General features: G+C 37.2%; 1 protein-coding gene across 1 annotated transcript in view; it reads left to right on the top strand.

Annotated features, from left to right (window-relative positions):
• UNC5C (unc-5 netrin receptor C) overlaps positions 1-20723 on the top strand; it is a 428390-nt gene that overhangs the window by 372113 nt on the left and 35554 nt on the right. The window contains exon 12 of the mRNA XM_051965638.1: positions 9708-9941. Coding sequence (XP_051821598.1) covers positions 9708-9941 — 234 coding nt within the window. The remainder of the gene's footprint in view (positions 1-9707; positions 9942-20723) is intronic.

Here is a 20723-nt window from a genome sequence, read left to right as displayed (position 1 = left end):
GACTTCTCAAGAAGAGAGATGAAAAACACCAAAGGGAAGTGGGGAGTCAAGCCAGATATTGTTAGCGGTTTTCTGGGCTGAATGATCTTACTAGAAACAGGTATATACAAAATCCATCAGCATGGGAGGTATTACACAAGCACATAGCAATAAAGCACAGGCTAGTAGTGATGATTCCTGTACAGGCTCAATGTGGTGTAACAAACATGAATTGTACATGCAAGTAGTGATATAACAAACAATATTAATCAACATGGTGGTGTAAAAGATTTCCAGAAGGCCTAGAAGGAGGATATTTAAATAACAATCACACATACGCCTCCTTCAGCAGCCAAGAGATAGTCCAAAACCAATTTATTATCCATTGCTTCACGTGTTAGGGAATCCAATAATCCCTGCAAGTTTTTGAAGTCTTGCAACAGTCTTATTATGTGTTAGGGAATCCAATGATTCCTGAGGGTTTTCAAGCCCTGCATCAGTCTCATTCTCAATTTTTGATGTCCATGAGTCAATTGCCATAACTGCTATGCTCTTTCAGTGGTGGGTACAATCAGCGACGGAATTACCTGATGTTTCTTGGATCTTCTTCTTTTCAAGGGTCTGCTCTGTCTCTCTCCGATGGACAAGGCGGATATGGCTCGTTGGCACCCATCTGATTCCTTCTCCATCTGTAGAGATACAAGCAAACTCTCTCCCCCAGGCAGTTAACCTATCTTCTCCCTTCCATTCATCACTTTCTGGAGCTCTCCACATCACCTGACGATTATCTAAAGATAGTGGAGCTGCTCGCACTGGACACTGCCCTTTTGGTGGGTTATAAAACCTGTCTGCCCGAACCAGTTTATCTTTGTCAAAAATTAAGAAGTTAATAGTATAAAGAGCTAAATTTAGAAGTTCTCTAGGGTTACCTGTGGTTTCTCCTTTCTTTTGCTTTTGGAGGAACGCCTTAATGTCTCTGTTTCTCCTCTCTACTATTGCCTGTCCTTGAGGATTAGAGGGTATGCCCGTGGTGTGTAAAATCTAATACTGTGCACAAAAGTGTACAAAATGTTTAGAAGTATATGAAGGTCCATTATCTGTTTTCATTGCTTGTGGCAATTACATGATTATAAAAGCTTGTATAAGGACTTCAGTGACCACTTGAGCTGTTTCTTTTGCTGCTGGTATTGCAAAAGTGAATCCTGAAAAGGTGTCTACTACAACATGGATAAAAAACCACAAGGGTTCTTCCCTGGAAGGAGCATAGGAGCATGGAAAGGAAGGCAAGCTGTACAGGTTTTTACTATGCTCCTAGCTTCCTCTTTTGTTAACCCAAAGTGCAACCATAAAGCTTGAGCAGCCTGAGGATATTTAGAATGAGATTCTTGGGCTGCCTGAAATAAAGGAGTATTGGCCAACATGGTTAGAAAGCTATCTGCCTTTGAATTTCCATCAAAGTCCACTATGTGAGTGGACATGCAAGATATAAATCTTACCTGGATGCTTTCTCATTTGCTCTTGAAATTCCTTAAAGAGTTGATATATATATATATATTAGAACCTACAAATTTTATTTGGCCTATGGCAATTCTTTGTACCAAAACTACTGAATAGGCTGAATCAGATATTATATTTACATATCCTGGATAATAAGTAAGACCTAGAATGATTGCATACAGTTCATTCTGCTGAGTGGATAGAAAAGGAGTTTTCATTTTTCTCTTTATAGTTAAATCATGAGAGTATACAGCACAAATATTGTGTTTGGATGCATCTGTAAAGATAGTTGGTCCTTTAATAGGAACTTTAGAAACCTTTTCTTCAAGAATCCATCACCAATTATGTAATAGTCTGGTTATCTTTAATGGAGACCCGTGTGTAAAATTTGGAGCTATGACCAACAAAATTTGCCACTCTGGGATGGTTTCAAAGCATACATTAAGTTGTGCATTGGTATAAAAGTTGTATATCTTATCAGGTCTTATCCCAGATAATTGTACTGTTCACTTAATGACCTTTAATAAAATTCTAGCCACAAGCACTGGGTGAGTAAGTCTTTGTTCTGGTTGTGCCAGGAGGTTCACCCACTCTATCACACTGTCTCCCTGATGAAGGACTACTGTGTGCCTGTTTTGTAGCAAAAACTGATATTTCCAAGGATTTTTGAGTGACTCTTTCAACCACATTGGATAAAGCCAGTTCAACTTCTCTCAAAGCCTCTTGAACTTCTTTTGTAAGCTTGCATAGTGAGTTTAAAGCACTGTCTCTCCTTAAAATGTCATATAATGGTTGCAATTGATAGGTAGTTAATTAAGTCTAATACTGGATGCATCCATTAGATACCTCCTATCAATTTCTGAAAGTCATTTAAGGTGTTTAGCTTCTCTGTTCTTAAGGAAAATTTTAGTACTATATACACCTTAGGATATACTTCATATCCTAAATATTGAAAAGGAGCATGTCTTTGAATTTTTTTTCTGGAGCTATGTGCAATTTGTAGTTCCTTAGTATTTCCATGGTCTTTGTAGATATGCTTCTAACATTTGCTTCTCAGATGCACACCTCAAGATATCATCCATGTAATATAATAATCTAACTTTTGGAAATGCTTTTCTTACTGGAATAAGAGTAGCAGCAATATACATTTGACACATAGTAGTGCTATTTTCCATTCCCTGTGGCAAAACTGTCCATTCATATCTTTTATAAGGCTCAGCTAAGTTAATGTTGGGCACTTAAAAGGCAAATCTTTTCATATCCTCCTTATCTAGAGGTATAGAATAGAAACAATTCTTAATGTCTATAACCCAAAGAGGCCATTCTCTAGGCAATTGAGTAGGAGATGGAAGTCTAGGCTAAACAGTTCCCATAGTTTCCATCTGTTTATTTACGTTTCTTAAATCAGTCCACATCCTCCAATTTCCAGATTTCTTTTTTACAACAAATACAGGGGAATTTCCAGGACTTAGAAAAGGTTGTAAGTGTCCTTGGTCAAGTTGCTCCTATACTATATTTAATAAGGCTTGAATTTTTTCACTAGCTAAGGGTTATTGGTGTATCAGTTTTCCATTAAATAGGAACAAAGTGAGAGTGCTGGCAGGCTTTCAACAGGCAGGCCTGCCTTAAAAAACGAAGTACTCATTTGTAATCCTAACTGTTGTAAGATGTCTTTTTCCCACAGATTGATGTGGATTTTTTCAACTACAAAAAGAGTAAAAACTTCTGTTTCACCTTCAAATGTCTATGTCAAAGGAGTAGTACTAACTTCAGCTGCTATTGATCCTCCTACGCCAGACATGTAGGTGTCAGCCTTAATCTTTGGCCAATGACTAGTCCAGTTGGCACCTCTGATGATTGTATGATCTGTACCCATGTCTACCAACTCTTCCAATGGTATGTCATTTACATAGATAGTGAGCATAGGATAGTCAGCTATAATTGCTGCTGTCTAGAATATTTCTGGATTCTGTTGCTTGGAATCAGAATCTGGGCAACTCTCACCAGATTTCCTATTAGGAGTCTGTATCAGTAAACCTGATGCTACTACTTCTCCTGGTTGATAAGTCACACATTGTCTACCTGTGTTAATGACTGGGATATTATCTACACATTCTCCAGTTTCCCACATCAGTGTATATATGGACACTGTTTTGTAAGCACTCTCAGGAGGTGAAATGGTCAAGCCTACTGTGCCTGGAGGCAAGGGATCCATAGGCTGAAGAGGAACAGATTTCACCTCTCCAGGGGATATCTCAGTAATGTCAGCTGCATACAACTCTATTCTCTACAATTGTAATACCTTTCTCCCATCAGATTGCTTCTTGGCTGATTGGTCATGTCTGAATACTGAACTTCTAAAGACTCTCTGGGTGTGTAGCATCAGCTGCCATCCTGCCCCAAGTGGTCTTTGCCTGGGACCCTGGAGTTGGGCCCCACATCCCTTTTCCCTAAATCAATCTACATTCTGATGCCCATGGAAGCCTCTGTTGCATTTTGGACATGGGGTTTTGGGTCTTGTTCTCCCACCCTGTTTTCTCACTGTCTTTATGCCAACATTGAGCTTTCAGCTGGCCTAGTTTACCACATTGAAAGTATTGATGAGTCTCTCTGGAAGTCCCTTGCCAAAAGGGACCCTATCTTCCCATGTTCAGATCTTGGGAAGTCTTCATCATAGCCAGGGTATAAAAGGTATTTGTGCCCACTATGGCACAGTGTCTTATGATCTCCTCTAAAGGAGCATCCTTGTGTAGTCCTAGTATAATTCTTCTACAAACCTCATGAGCATTTTCTCTAGCAAGTTGTCATTATAATTTCTGTTGCTGTATTTTCAATAATAGTTCATATGATACCTCTCTGCAGACATCCCACCAAATCAGCAAAAGGTTCATTTGAACCTTGCTCTGTTTTTGTGAAGGCTTCCCCTCTATCTTGTCTTCCTTGGAGGGTACCCCTTGCTTTGATAGCAGCAGCAACAGCAGCAGCAGTTTGCTCATATGCTGCTATAGAATAATTAATCTATGCTGAAGTGTCTGCATAAGGACCTACACCTGTTAGTTGGTCACAGGTGATTAGTATGTTAACTGCAGGTTGCCTCTTTTGTTGGGCTTGTATCCTACAGAGTTCACTATACTCTGAAAACCACAACAAGTTTTGTCTAGGTTCTAAGCATGTCTTTGCTATCGATTTCCAATCACTAGGGGCTAAAATTTCATAAGCCAAATTCTTTAATACCATCTTAACATAAGATGAGGTAGACCCATAAAGAATACAAGCCTTTTTCAGATTTTTGATAATTTCTAGATTAAAAGAAGTACATCTTCTTTTTTTCTTGACCTGAAGAGTTAAGCTGTTCAATCACAGGATAAGTTTCTATTCTCAAATCAACTGTATTCTGTCCTTCTTCTTGGGCTTTAAGTAGTGCCTTTTGCATTCGAGTCATAGGGAAGAGGGAGTTGCTGGTGGTATCACTGACCTTCCCACTCATCCTCCTTCCTTCACCCAGGAAGGTGAAATTAATGGGGGAGGGTCAAGAGCCTGTCTGGGTGTACATGGAGTTGAGTTGAAGCTAGGCTGTGAGAGTGAGAATCACCACATCCTTTAAATTCACTCAATTCTCCATGCCTTTCAGCTATTTTATCAGCATCATCCCCCTCTCTTCCTCTTTTTCCTCAGGCCTCCTTGTTTTGCTGTTCTCCTTAAAACTTTTCTTTTTTAAATAACTTGTGGAATTCTTTAAGGCCAATTGTATTATGTTGTATATATGGAATGTTTCCTTAGAAATTGAATCAGGACCATTATCATTGTAATATTCATTTAGTTGTTCTCCAACTAATTTCTAATTATCTGCCTCTATTTCTTCTTCCTTGAAGAACCAAGGGGACATTTATCCTAATGTTTCTAAGAGTCCATCAATATATTACAAGCAAACCTTGCTTCTTTATTAACCTAAGTATGCTTTCTATAGACCTACTTCAGGGTAGGGGAGCCTCTTTTCCTAGTATCTGCCCCATTTCAGCTCTTAACAAAGTTTCCTGCTTGTCTGTTTTAATACTCACCCTGTTTCCTACAGGGACTTCTTTACTGAAATTACGATCAAGCTTTGTGCACATCCTTAGTACACATTGGTGCCAATATATAATGTCCAAGCTAACTCCCTGGAGGGCCTCAGGATCAGTCAGAGTCAGGATCAATCAAAGTCCTTGGTCTTTAGGGGGAGAAGTGAAGGAGGCAGGCAAGCTGCTGACTTGCCAAAGATCTATCCTGGATTCTGGAGTCTGTAGCCTGAAGTTTTTCTCCTGTTCATCCTGTGGCAGAGCGAGTCTGACCTCTCTCCCTCATCCCTCCAATCCTTGTTTATGATTATCTCACCACTACATATTCAGCAAGCATTATTGGGGAGGAGAGCCATCACATCACTATTTCATCTAAATATATGTATCTAGAACCATTATCTCACATCGAATAGTTAATTAGCCTTAATGGTTGCTCTGCTGTCTCAGATTCAAGTACACCTTTTCAGAGTTTCAGCCTTCTACAAATGGCTCTTGACAAATGTGTACAAAACCACAAAGAGAAAGATAAGAGACAGAGAGTATCCTGACTGAAAAAGAACAAAAAAGTACATTAGACTAGATGGTTTCTGACATCTTTTCTGCCTCTGTTTTTGTGATCCTATGATTGTGTTTAACTGAGCTGCAGATCAAGGCAGTGCCGCCTTTGAATGCTTCCATATGGCTAGGAATGAAGGCTAAAGAATCCATCATGATCTTGGGAACTTCTTTCTTCAGTCTTTCTTGCTGGACTAGCCAAAGGCATTAAGAGCCAGAGAATTGGAGTGAGAAGCAAGCCTGAAGTCTTCATGTTTTCCTCCAGGCTTTTTTGTAGGTATAGAATATACATTCTCTCTACTAGCCACCTGAGGTGTGATTCCTGTTTAACTTCTTGAAATGTTATCTCTCCTTCCTAAAAGTTATTTTGGCTAGGAGGAGACAAGAATAATATAAATTTCATTCTTATCCTCTTTCCTTCTCTGGAGTATTCAAATGTAGGCGTTCTCCAATTCTCCCTGTGCAACAAGAGAACTGTTCAGTTCTGCACACATATATTGTATCTAGGATGTACTGTCACCTATTTAACATGTGTAGAACTGCTTGCCATCTGGGGGCAACAACAAATGTAGGCATTCTTTAAAGAATATGATCACCGATCTTTCTTACTCTTCCTTTACTTCCTAATATTTTTGCTTAGATAAATATGAACCAGGCATTGCTTTTTTTAAAAAAATTATTAAATGCCCACCTTCCAAGAAAATGCTTCCTAACCTTCTACTAAAGGAATATAGCATGTACACAGATAATTGCAAAATAATTTTTTAAATGATTTAATATTATGTGTGGGAAGGTAAGTATAGAAAAATGAAGAAATACTTCATGGGAAAAATGGTAACTGCTCTGAGCGTGTAAAGGAGATAAGAGTCTCTGTGGCAAATATGAAGAAGGAGTAAAATTCAGCAGTACAATCCAAGTGTAAGTGTGTTGATACTTGAAATGTCACTTCTCTGGAACATAAGTTTACTGCCTTGTTCTGGGAAAAATCATTGCTGAATGTTCTAAAGGTAGTGGGTGTTGCCTTCTGAGATAGTAGTAACTAATTTGCATATAACAGGGTAGTTGCTCATTTTATTAATATGATTAATCTTCTAATCCTCTAACAAGGATTGAAGAGAATACTTTGCTTTCTAGGGTCACTTATTGCTGAGAAAAATAGAAAAGGGAAGAGAAGATAAAAGATATTTCTCTGCAGTATACCTATTTTTGTTGAGAGGTAGGAAAAAAAGAAAAATCTTGTTAAAAAAAGGGAAACTTTTAAAATCAATATGAAGAGAAAGATTGCTGCCTTCTTTTGTAACAGCATACATTATTTCAGCTGAAGGCATCACCTAAGCCTACAACTAGAAGTGATGAATAATACAGTTGTTGTTGAGGAATACTTCTAGATAACCAATGCAACAGCATAGAAATGAAGCATCTGAGCAGATGAGCACATTGGTTTATCCAATGAGAGGCTATGTCTGGCGAGGTGTCAATTTAAAACAGAGTGGATCAGCTTAGCTTAGCAATAGAGGCATTTGTTCATGTGGAAGTTATGCTTACCAAGGAACTCTTCTGACAGTTTCTGAAATAGAAGGATAACAAATTCTATAGTTTCAGAGTTGTAAATGGCTCTTGATAAATGTATTTATTACATCTGTGGTTTATTACCCTGAGACTACTAGCTTGTGTTCCCATACTCCCCATGGATACTATGTGCATTACTGGGAGAATGGGCCTAGGTTTATAGATGGAATGTTATATAAATAGCATTTGCTTTCCATTTTCAGTAAATGTTTTGTTTAATGTTAATTTGTATTGGTTACTAATTTGTTAATGGAAAATATAACATTAGGAAGTGATGAACTACAATGTTAGCAGGATTGATTATCTCCACACAAGAGTTAGCCCTTAAGAAATTGAAAGTATTGATTCTACAGCTATATTCCATCTGAAAGAACCCCACCTTGACTAGATAGAAGCAGATTGAAAGGAAAAAAGCTTGAATGAAAAAGCTGGTAAGAGGTAGAAATAAGTGTACAGCATACACCACATTGTGAGTTGGCTTATACAAACCAAAGATGGAAAACAAGGAAACATTTGTTGTCTAATTTAGATAAATCTACAGAAGACAGATGTGCTATCAAATGTGTTATAGAATAAAACTCAGGGGTCATATAACTCTTGTGGGGGAAAAGGAAAAACAACAACAAATAATTGTTCTTTTAATTACCTTCAAAACATACCAAGCTTTGTGATAACTACTAAGAACTTTCAAATCCTTTTTGGAAATGTGTGATATAAATTATAAATACCTAAATGAAGAAATAAATAAATAAACTTCTTTCTCTTTTGGAATAGCTCCCCAACAGATGGTTCTATCGCCCTCAGCATATAACCCTTGCCAAAAGTTACACAAATGTTCATGGCCCAGTCAGCAGATAGCCACCTGAGGTGGCTGTTTCTTCCATCTCTTTCTCCAGTCATAGAGCCTGAACCTGTTTACTAATTAAGGGAAAAAAAAAAAACTAATGGATCCCAGTTCTTAGCCTCCAAGCCTCATACAGATCATCTGCTATGCAGCTTAAGGCAGCTGAGATTAAACCTGAATTTGCAGAGCCTGGTCCTGCTCCCAGCTGTTTTTACCATACATCTTCCCCATTTATTTCCATTTTTCTCCAGGTAATTTGAAAGACCTTGCACCACGTGCAGAGTCTGAAGTGTCAGATGGGGAATTAATTGAGAGCCTTTATCCCTCTGAGCATATGGAAGGTAGTTTCAAAGCATTCAGTTTTGATATACTATTTCCCCTACAATCCTGTTGGCAGAATTATTTGGGAAGGGTAGTATAGAGTTTGAGATGCTCTGTGTGTGTGTGTTTGTGTGTGTGTGTGTGTGTGTGTGTGTGTAGGAAAAACAGTTATAGAAAAGAAAGTTTTTGACAATATCTGCTTTTTTCAAAATCCTAGCTCTTGCAAAAAATACTTAACTCAACAATACCATATACTAATAGTATTTCTCATTAAAAAAATAAAGAAACTTTAAGAATTATTCAGGATTTAGAATAATGGTTCAAAAATCAATCATAATGAAAATAATTCTTATTTTGTTTTATATTTTAATTTTAAATATACATATTATGAATATGTTTATATGTATGTGTATGCACATACACACACATATACTGTTTATGTGCCATAACCTACATGGAGCTTTTCTGATTGATTAGTGGGTAGGTGAGAGATTGGAAATTCCCCTATTTCTATTTCTAACTAGTCTCAGGTCATACTTTGTACCTATTATCAACTATTCAACAGGAAACTTGGATCTACCTAGTATGAGTACTTTGTCATCTATCTAGTAATATCGCCCCAGCTCACACTAAAAATCATTTTACTGAAAATCACTCATCAATATGTTTTCAAACTAAACTCCTTGGGAGTCAGCCCAGTCTCATTTTTTATTTGTATTTTCAATACAAGGAACTCAGATCTAGGTCCAAAGTATATTGCAGCTTTTTTCTGATTCCCATAACCAAAGGAAAACAAGAATCTTGACTTTCCAACTGCTCTGGTCATTAGTACATCATAAGTTTGCAGTATTCTCCTCAGCTATGTTTGTTTTCTCATTTTCCCTCAGGATGTGGTAGTAGTTGGAGAGGAAAATTTCACCACCCCTTGCTACATTCAGCTGGACCTAGAAGCTTGCCACATTCTCACAGAGACACTGAGCACATATGCTCTGGTTGGGCAATCTACCACCAAAGCAGCAGCAAAGCGCCTAAAACTTGCCATCTTTGGGCCATTGTCTTGCTCATCTTTGGAATATAGCATCCGGGTCTACTGTCTAGATGACACACAGGATGCGCTTAAGGTAAGTAACTAATTGATTCAAAAGTCATCTTTCGTTTGCTTTTGTTTTTTCAACCATTCTACTCTATTTAATTAAAAAAAATTTGTTAAGCAGGTGCTGTAATAGGTATTGGAGAAACCAAGAAAACTACTGCAAAAAAAAAAAAAAAGATAATTACTATATAGGAGAAAAATAATTATTTAAAAAGGAAAGTAAGAACTCTCAATAGAATGTAAACTCCTAGCAAATAGGAACTGTTTCATTTCTGTGTCTTTGTAACCCTAGTACCCATTCAACACCAGGCTTGGCATATTGTGGACATGTAAGGAGTGTTATAAGAAGAGACATTATGAGACACCTGGAGAGGAATAAGTAGATTTGGAGTTAGGATTGGATGAGTCAGGAAAGGCTTTCTTTAGGGGTAAGCACTTAAATTGTAACATGTAGTCCACAACTTTTTATTTGTTCGATTCATTTTTAAGTTTTCTATAACATTTAGCTTTTTAGAACCCATTCTTCCTGAATACTCTCTCTTTCCCTGGGTTCCATGGAATCATTCCTTCTTGCTTCATCTTCTATCTGACTGAATATTTTTTGCTAACTCAACATTTGCCTTCTGTACCCTAAATAATGATGTCAGTTCAGTTCAGTTCAGTTCAATCCAATAAACAAAATGCTATTCTCAACCCTCTGTTTTCCTCTCACTTAGTGATATTATATACTCCCATTCATTCAGCCATCTCTCTATGTAGAGTGACTATCAGAACTCTGTTTCCAGCTTTTGTCTCTTCCCTGAGATCCTCCATTCCCATATGTCTGAGCTATTGAAAAACTTGGGCACATTCTATGAGCATGTTAGAACTGAAGTGATCAAATTCTTTAAAAATGAGCCTTCTCTCAGCTTCCCTGTTTCTGTTCATGGTAGTAATAAATGACATTTATAAATTACTATGAAGTTTTCAGAATATTTTACATACATAAATCTCACGAATGGGGGAAATATTACAGATATTAATTCAATTCTACATAAGAGGAAGCTGATGAATTAATTTGCATAGTGTAGTCATTGGCTCTTCATACTTGGAGGACTTTGACTCTTCCTTCCCTCACTGACCACTTTTTATTGTTCACATGTAATCAATTATTATGTCTTATTGATTTTATCTCTCCAATACCCTTGTCATTCTCTCTTCCTCCACTACTCACATTGTTACCACTCTAATTCAGATCCTGATCCCTTTTCATTTCCATTATAACAAGAACCTCTTAATTGGTCTTCTGGATTCCTTTCTTCAAGTATCTCTCCTTTCTAGTATATCCTTCACATAGTTACCAACATGATCATCAAAATGAAAAGATCACTCTCCTGCTCAAAAATTTCCATGGCTCCCTATTACTTATAAGGTAAAACATAAATTCCTTAAACTAACCTTTAAAATGCTCTTCAATCTGGCAACAATCAGATTTCAATTGCTCCCATTCATCCAATTATATAAACTATCCTCGAAGCTCAATATGCTTCTAAATCTTTGCAGGTCATACCCCAAGCCTAGAATCCACGCCTTCATTTGCTCTGTTAAATGAAATTCTTCTCTTTTTTTCATGGTTAGGCAAATGTGTCTTCTCTGCAAGGAAGTCTTTGCTATTGCTCCCTGGTGAAATTGTTCATTGACTTTCAAAGAAGAAGGGACTTTGATGGCCAATTAGTCTCATAAAGTGCCTAATATCTAATTAGTATTGTCTAATTACTAATGATAGTAAATGGAAAACCCTGGTTTTAAAACACAGATTTTTGATTCCAACTTCATTGATCTTTCTAATACACAGTGCTTCTTCTCCCTTTTGAAATTTTCTTGAATTCTTTTCTTGGAAATTTTCTTTGACCCCTTCATTTCATGGCAACAAACATACCTTAAGCACCTACTTTTTGTCGTATATTGTGCTCAGTTGTGGGAATCTAAGACAAAAATGGAACATCCTTTTCTTCAGCCTTTTTCTTTTAGAGGAGACAGTGGAGTATACAAAATGCATAGAAATAAAGAAAATCAAAATTTGTACAAAATTTTTTCAAAGTGGGAGCACATACAAGTAGGTGGATCTGATTAAGCCTGGTAAGGAAGTGGCAATAGGAGCTGAGCTTTGAAGGAAGCAAAGATTTCTGTCAAGTGAAGGCAGAGCAGGAAAGCTTTCCAACTATATACTACAGGCAAAGGCACAGAGATGGGAGATGGAATATCCTGTGCACAGAAATAGTTGATAGACCAATTTGGCTAAACTTCAAGTCTGATGGGATGGATGCAATTGGCTTAGAAAAGTAGACTGGATTATAAAGGCATTTAAATGCCAAAAAGCAAATTTGTCTTTTACAATAAAGATGATAGGGAGACACTGAAGTTTCTTAAGTGAGGGAATGACATAGCTACCTTCCTACTTTAGGAATACCAATTTATTAGCTCTATGGAGGAGGTTTTGGCCAGGGGATACTGGATGCAGAGAGACAATTTAGCAGATTATTACAATAGTCTATGCTAGAAGTTGTCTAATTTAAGCCAGAATTAGGCTGGTTTTAGCATAAATAGGGAGAAAGGAATGGATATGGAAGATGTCATAGGATAAACTTGATATGACAACAGATTGGAATAAAGAGATGTGGGAGATCACCACATGAAGGAGGCAGCAGCACGGCAGCAATAGCAACCGGGGAGGAGTGGCATGGACTAATGGCCACCAGAAGGGTCCCCGCCTGAAACAGAGACCTTAAAAGAGAGAGAGAGATGTAAATAACAAGTGAAAGTGATAGAGGGGTTGGCTTGGATTCAAGAAGACATTGAACAAATTTAACCTCAGTTTTTTCATCTGTATGATGGTGATGATAATAATGAGTTTATAAACAAAATGATTTCAGAAACACCCAGAAAGACTAACATGAATTAATGCATAGTGAAGTGAACAGAACCAAGAGAATGTTGAATACAATAACATCAATATTGTTTGGTGAAGAATTGTGAATGACAGTGAAATAACAATTCAACTATACAGTGATCCAAGATAATCCCAACACTAATGATGAAACTTATTATCCACCTCCAGAGAAAGAACTTATATTGATTAATTACAGGCTAAAGCATGCCATTTTTCACTTTCTTTTTTATTGTTTTTTACATCTTCTTATACAAAATGACTAATATGGAAATATTTTATATAATAGCACATGTATAATCGATGCCTGATTGCTTGCTATCTCAAGAAAGGGAGAGATGAGGAGGGAATGATAGAATTAGGAACTCAAAACCTTAAATAAGAATCTGAGTTAATAAATGTAACTCACTTTGCAAATTTTAAAGTACTTATAGAAGGTGGTAAATGAAAGCAGAAATTCTAGGATATTATTACCAAGAATGGAAATCTGGGTGAGTAGGAAAAAAAAGTAGTACATTTAATAGAAATAGATAAATTAGATGTAAAGGGGAAGTTTAGGAGTCAAGGAAGATGATGAATTCTGTTTGAAATGTGTTATGATTTCTTTTGAAAAATCCATTTACAAATATAGGAGTAATGTAGGACTGAAACTCAAGAGGGAGGCTATGTTGGAGTGCAACACAATGTGCTTGTTGTACTTGTTGCTTTCCACATTTTCTTACTAAATTGTGAACTCTGAGAAGGGATAGACTGGAATTTCTTTTTCCCCTCAATACAATGTTAATTGCATTGGAATGTTGTTAATTATTATTAGTTTGGATCTATGATTTTATTTGTGTAAGGAATTCTCAGCAAGATGCATATTAGCATTTGCTCTGCAATACATAATCATAGAGGGTTGCCTTAGAAGCTCAGAGGTTAATTGATTTATATGGGATCAAAATATCAGTTTGTGGCAAAGGGGAAGACTTAAATGTAGGTCTTTTTGACTCCACAGTTGGTTCTTTAAACACAAAGTTATGCTTTATTTTCATTTCACACATTAGTGCATTCACATGGTGTAAGTCCAAATATGAGACAGCAGTACCAAGGGTGATGCCGTTAGTCTGGAGTAGACAAAGTATGAATAGCATGAGATAAGATTTAAAGATAGGGTGGAACCAAGTAATATGCCCAGGATGGTCAGGAATATGAAGTTCAGGTTTGTTGCTGTCCCCATATTAATGTGTATTTATAGCTAATTTGAATGCTGTCTAAAGATTAAGTATTTCAGAGAACAAATACAATCAATAATCACATGGAAAAATGCTCCAAGCTACTAGCAATAAAAATTCAAAAAAGAAAACTGGAGTTTCCCTTTCACTCAGTTTCTTTAAATTTATTGCCTTTATTCTGAGGGAGCAAGTGTTGGAGTTATAAACAACAAAATCAACAATATATGTGTTTTAAGTTAAATGTTCCACATGAAGCATGAAATGCTTTCATGGAAAGTGATCAGAGATCATGTGAAATGAACTATTATCTTTATGTCTAATTCTCCTAGTGGGTGCTTTGTAATGTTCCTTGAATTTCACCCAAAAATGTAGCATATTGCAGAAAAAAATTGACATGCTGATGGTAGTAAATTTTCTTCCATGTTTATCTTAGATGTCCTTCCTTTAACAGAGATTGGCATAATTATGCTCTTTCTCTCTCCCCCTCCCTCCCATCTTTCGGTCTCTTTCTCTCTGTTTCTCTCTTTTCTCTCCCTATGTGTGTGTATTTGAGTGTGTGTGTGTGTGTGTGTGTGTGTGTGTGTGTGTTTCTGTTGTCTGCTTTTTATTTTAATTTGCTTTTTTCATTTTCTCTATGGGAGATGTGGGAAAAAGGAGAAAAGTACCTAACTACAGGCTGCTATTTTGCAGAATAAATGAAACTGGTCTGATTGGACCTTCCAAAATACTAGGCTAATTGTTTCTCTAGTATAATGATTACCGTATTTACCTACAGCATAACAAGAATCTTGGTATTTTTGCATTATTGTGGCCATAAGGTACAAAAAAGTCTCATTTGTTATTCATGTATTTTTAATGCTAAGTGCCAGCTCCCCAGAGGCACAGAATCTATAAATGTCTCTTTGTAAACCGTTGATCATGATAGAAACAGCTTGTGTTGTTTTCACTGTTTCTTTTTATTTTTCTTTATTAAACCTGTTCATCTGCCTTTCTCAGTACTGGCAATTTGCATTTGTCTTCCACAAATTAAAATAAAATAATCAAAATTAGGTTTTAAAATATCTACTGTAGAGACATAATGCCCTCTCAATGTGCCTCTTATGTGTCAACATTTAACATGTATGGAATACATATAAAATATGAGCCATATTCCCTATCAGTTTTGTAATGAAGGTACTCTGAATTATTAAAAGATTCACTCTAAAGATCCATGGTTCCTATAAAGATCCATTCTATTCTCCAGGCTGAGTTCAAATGGATAACTTTATAAGCTATAATGCCAGTTTTTAGGAGTGTCATTTTTGCTAAGAATATAAAAGAAGGAACTGCTTTACTTTGTTCAGAAACTATCCCTGCAACCTGTGGGCATGTATGTTGTACGGCATATTGACCTTCTGTGGTGCCAAAAAATTTCATTTTCTTCATCATCTCAAGTACTGTTCAGTAGAATATTTCCTAGTATGTTGGAGCTGATTACATTTGTTTTTGGAGGATTGGGAATGCTTTCTGCATTTATCAAAAAATCAGAAAAACATTAAACTAAGAAAGAGGCTAAAGAGTAGTGGACAGTTCACTCTGTAAGGGTTATATTTATACATTTATAAGAAGATAATTTTAAAAAAAGATTATAATTCTTTTTTAGAACTGAGGGTATTAAGGATCATTATTATCATTTTTCCTTAGTGCATATGTTTTCTGAAAAGCAACAAAAAATAATGAGAGGCTAGATCATGTCAGATTTGATCTACTGTGGCTCCTTTCCTCATCTCCCACTCTCCTCTTTAGGTCCAGAAGGTTTTTATGGCATTTTCCTTTAGACATATAAGCTAATAGAGCAAAGCAAAATCACCTAGACCTTCAAAGCTGCCTTCAGCAATTTTAGGAGAATTGATATTGAATCAGAATATCCACTATATGTGCCAGAGTACAAGGCAAGGGCTGATGAGAAATAACAGCCTTTATTTATTTTTCTCTTAGGAGGATTCTATTCTGTGTGAGTGGACATTTTAAGTGCCAGTGAAAACCCAATTCAAATTGTGTTCAACTGGTTTGGTAATATGCTGAGAACATGGGAATAGCTTGGAAGTATTCCTTTAGTTAAATTAAGAGGTCACAACTTACTTAAAAGATTGGATTTGGTAGTCCTGAACTCAAGCCTTTCTCTTTGTCCTACTCCTGTGATTATAGTAACATCATTTGTGTGTTCATTCTGTCTTTATTTTCTGAGACACAAAGCCCAGCAGAAATAAATGAATAAGTAAATACTTAAAGTATTTAATAAGCAAATACTTGGCAAATTGGCAGTGCAATCTAATTCAAAGAATAGTTTTATTTGGAGAAATTGAAGGGTATCTAGGGAGGAAGAAAATGCCTATGTGATAATGAATCTTGTCCCACTACCCAAAGAATATAATTTACAATAGCTTTCTTCTTCACTATGGACAAGTTTATATTAAACCCTAAGGTTCTGGGCCTCTGTGGGACTATTTGTTGAAAGAAACTACTAAAATGCCCAATAGTTGTTGTTCATTAAGTTTGTAAGAAATACACATATGATATAAACAAAATACAAGATGGTGAGCCAATCTGTTTTTATTTACTAAATTTATTTACTAAAGGGAAGAGGGAAAGGGGTGGAAGATAAATTGTTTTACTTGGATTAACAGCAGTTCCATATGTCCAGGTGCTGCTAGTATAATGGGTCTATATAGAACATGTAAATCAAATGCTAAGAAGTGAGAGAAATGGAGCAATCACAATGGAGAAATGAACCAGGGTTTACATCTGAGTGCTGTTCATCTGCATGGAACCTATTCTGAACCACTCATGTGCAGGATTTTAAAAGAAGGAAAGGGGCCTTGCTCAGCCCTACTCCATACCAGCCACCTTCAGTTTCAGTGCCCTTCTATCTACCTATTACCGACTACTCAGCATTAATGAGCTTTCCCGCATGAAAAAAGTCTCTCTCCTCCTAAATACCTTTAAACTATTCTATCCTCTGTCTCATCCTTCCTGATGATCATTTGTAATGCCAGAGAAACTGAGGCAAGATAGAGATTAGAGAGTTTTTAATATTTTATTAATTGGAGAGTATAACTGACTGGACAGGACTCTCATCTCAAAGTATTCAATGACGAATGGGAGAATCCCAAATCTTTTTATACCTTTCCAAACAAAGAAGGGGAAAGAAGCGGGAAACTTCTTTACAGATCCATTTGGTTCTGTCAGGGTGGAGGGAGGCTATAAATTCTTACTAAAAGCCAGAGTCAGGATGTTTAAATAAACAGAAGTAAAGATGTCAATGAGTCATCTGGGATAGTCTTATCTTTTGGAATATTTTAGAGAGGTAGTGTCATAAATTCTTGAGGGCAGAAGCAGTTAGGAGTCAGGAAGTCTGATTTCCCCCTCATCTTGAGTCTCACATTGACAATCTATAACCTTAGAGCAAATAGTCCTCAGTCTTAATGGACCAGAGCGGGGTTTTACAACTAAGGGGATTGAGGCAGAACGATTAAGGAAACTGAGGTAGTACAATTCAGGGAAACTCAATCAGGACAATAAGAAACTAATGCAGGGAAACTGAGGTAGAACAGTTCAAAGAGACTGTGGCATAACACATTAATTTTCCTGGGTAATAAGAAGGAAAAGGTTTCTTCTTTCTGGTAAGATACTCTCATATCAACTACAGTATATTAGATGTCTTTTAGAAAGCCCTGGCTTTGGATTCAGATATTTAACCTCTCTAGACCTTAGCTTCTTCAAATGTTAAAAAAATTTGGAAGTTGGAATAGAGAACTCTGAAGTTTCTGTCAGCTCTAAATCTATGATCATAGAATTCAAAGGAAAGTATCTCCAAGTTTAGACTTTCAAGTAGTATAGCCAAATGGGGGACAAGTGTCTTGGGAGTAACCATCAATCCTACCAGTTCTGTTTGCTCCTTATGAGGCTGATGCCCTTTCTTCCTTACATTTAGGGTTGATTCATTGAGATTTTTAAGAGGTACAGGACTGGGTATTGTTGATCTTTTTATCTCAGGCCTAGGCAGAGGGTTCTGCATTTAATAACAATAGTCAGTCAATAGACATTAACTGACTTCTAGATAACAAGCATTGGGGTAATAAATAAGAAAAGGAAAGACACTCCCTGTATTCAAGGAGTTGATAATCTAATGGGTGTCTTCACTGTAAAAGAAAGCTGAAAAGAAACTTGGGGAGGAGAGGCTAGGAAAGAAAGTACCTGGCCAGAGCTTAGTAGACTTCAAGCCCAATAGTGCAACTATTAGGATTGAAGAGCTGGCTGATCTGAGGTGTGTGTTTAAATGGAGACTTTGGAAGGTATAATTTGCTTTCCCCTTCAGCCTTCCAGTCAGAGGGAGAAAAGGTTACTAATGATGTTACTAAATGAGGTTACTAAAGATGTGTGATACCATTCTAAATACCATCAGGCTGCTCGAGCTTTGCGTTTGCAATTTGGGATAACAAAAGAGGAAGCTAGGATCATAGTAAAAAGCTGTACAGCTTGCCTTCCTTTCCACATTCCTACACTGCCTCCAGGGAAGAACCCTCGTGGGTTGAGACCCAATGAAATCTGGCAAATGGATGTGACCCATTATAAATCTTTTGGTCATCTGTCTTTTATCCACGTTGTGGTAGATACCTTTTCAGGATTCACTTTTGCCATACCAGCAGCAAAAGAGACAGCCCGAGTGGTCACTGAATTCCTCATTCAAGCATTCGCAATTATGGGTGTGCCACAAGAAATAAAAACAGATAATGGATCAGCATACACCTCCAAACATTTTGAACATTTTTGTGCACAGTATAAGATTTTACACACTACTGGCATACCCTTTAATCCTCAAGGTCAGACAATCATAGAAAGAAGAAACAGGGACATTAAGACACTCCTCCAAAAACAAAAGAAAGGGAAAGCTACGGGTAACTCTAGAGAACTTCTAAATTTAGTTCTCTATACCATTAATTTTTTAATCTTTGACAAAGATGCACTGGCTCTGACAGACAGGTTTTATAACCCACCGGAAGGGCAGTGTCCAGTGCGAGCAGCTCCACTATCTTTAGATAATCACCAGGTGATGTGGAGAGACCCAGATAGTGGTGAATGGAAGGGACCAGATAGGCTAACTGCTTGGGGGAGAGGGTTTGCTTGCATCTCTACATGTGGAGAAGGAATCAGATGGGTGCCAACGAGCTGCATTCGCCTTGTCCATCGCAGAGAGACGGAGCAGACTGTTGAAACAAAGGAGAAGACCCAAGAAATATCGGGTGGTTCTGTTGCTGATTGTGCTCACCATTGAAAGAGCATGGCTGACAATGAGACTATTAAAAAGACTTTTAAAATCTTCAAGAATCATTGGATTTCCTAACACAAGATAAAACTGTTTTAGTTCTTGAAAAACCAGCAAGAATCATTGGATTCCCTGAGATGAAAAATTGTTGAGACTTTTTGCAGTACTTCAGAGCTTACAGGAATTATTAGATTCCTGGCACATGAACTAATGGACAATGGATTCCTTGTGGATTATTTCTAGGACTTATGGACATGTGTAAATTTTCAGGTTGATTCATGTTATTTGTTACATTACTACTAGCCTGTGTTATATCACTATGTGCTTACGTATTTTATGTAATTGCAAGAATCATTGGATTTCTTGAGGTGAAAAATTGTTGATGAGACTATTGCAGTACTTAAATTTTCATGTTGATTCTTGTTATTTGTTACATTACTACTAGCCTATGTTATATTGCTATGTGCTTATGTAAATTATGTATAATGTCCCCCTTATTGATGGATTTATGTATACCACATATATCTGTCTCAAAGTTCTGGCCCATATTGATGGATTTATGTGTACCTGTTTCAAGTGAGCCCCTTCAGAAACCCGCTAATCTGATTTGACTTCCTATTTCCTTTGGTGTTTTCATCTCCCTTCCTGAGGTGTCAGGGAAGGCATGATTACCTTTTTTGGGGGGTTCTCACCTCCTTGAGAAGTCAGGGAGGTCATGACCACCCTATGTTCTAAAACAAAAGAAAGGGGGAGATGTTGGAATCTTTACAAACTCCTAACTCATTAGAGTTGATAAATTATTGATCTGATCTTACAAGAAGATGTTTTGGGCCAGAACCTGAAACAAGGTACTAAGTAGAACTAATTGATACAATGCTTGTGTTCACACCTTTACTCAGTGGAGTTCACAAGTATGAGAGATTCACAAAGTTAACTGTGTAACTTTGTGAATTCACACCTCCCCTGAAGCTCTTAGGGCCAGAGAGCACTGTGGGAGAAAACCCATAATCCCACTCTCTCAGAAGAGTCATATATAAGCCAAGTGAAGAGAGATTCATTAGAATATTTTCCACTTGGCTGGCTGGTAGCGGAAGAAGAGTTTTCAGAGGAAGAAGCTACGAGTCGAGAGTTCAGCGGAAGATTGAGAAGGCTCTCTCAGAGGCACAACCAGACCTCTGTGGTGGCTGGGCTCCTGCACCTCCCCCACTGAGACCACGCTGATCTGAAAGACTCACTAGAAAGCTAGCCGAGCCCCAAGTGAAGGAGACAAAATATTCATTCCATCTTTGTGCTGGCTGGAGGCTGAAGAAAGCAGAGGCAGAGGCTGAAGGACAGAACCTTTGGATTCGGAGACATTCAGAGGGA

The sequence above is a fragment of the Antechinus flavipes genome, chromosome 6 (genome assembly GCF_016432865.1).
Source record: "Antechinus flavipes isolate AdamAnt ecotype Samford, QLD, Australia chromosome 6, AdamAnt_v2, whole genome shotgun sequence".
Classification (NCBI taxonomy): domain Eukaryota; kingdom Metazoa; phylum Chordata; class Mammalia; order Dasyuromorphia; family Dasyuridae; genus Antechinus; species Antechinus flavipes.
Note: the sequence above shows the minus strand (reverse complement) of the source record. Positions and strands in the feature narration are given on the sequence as shown.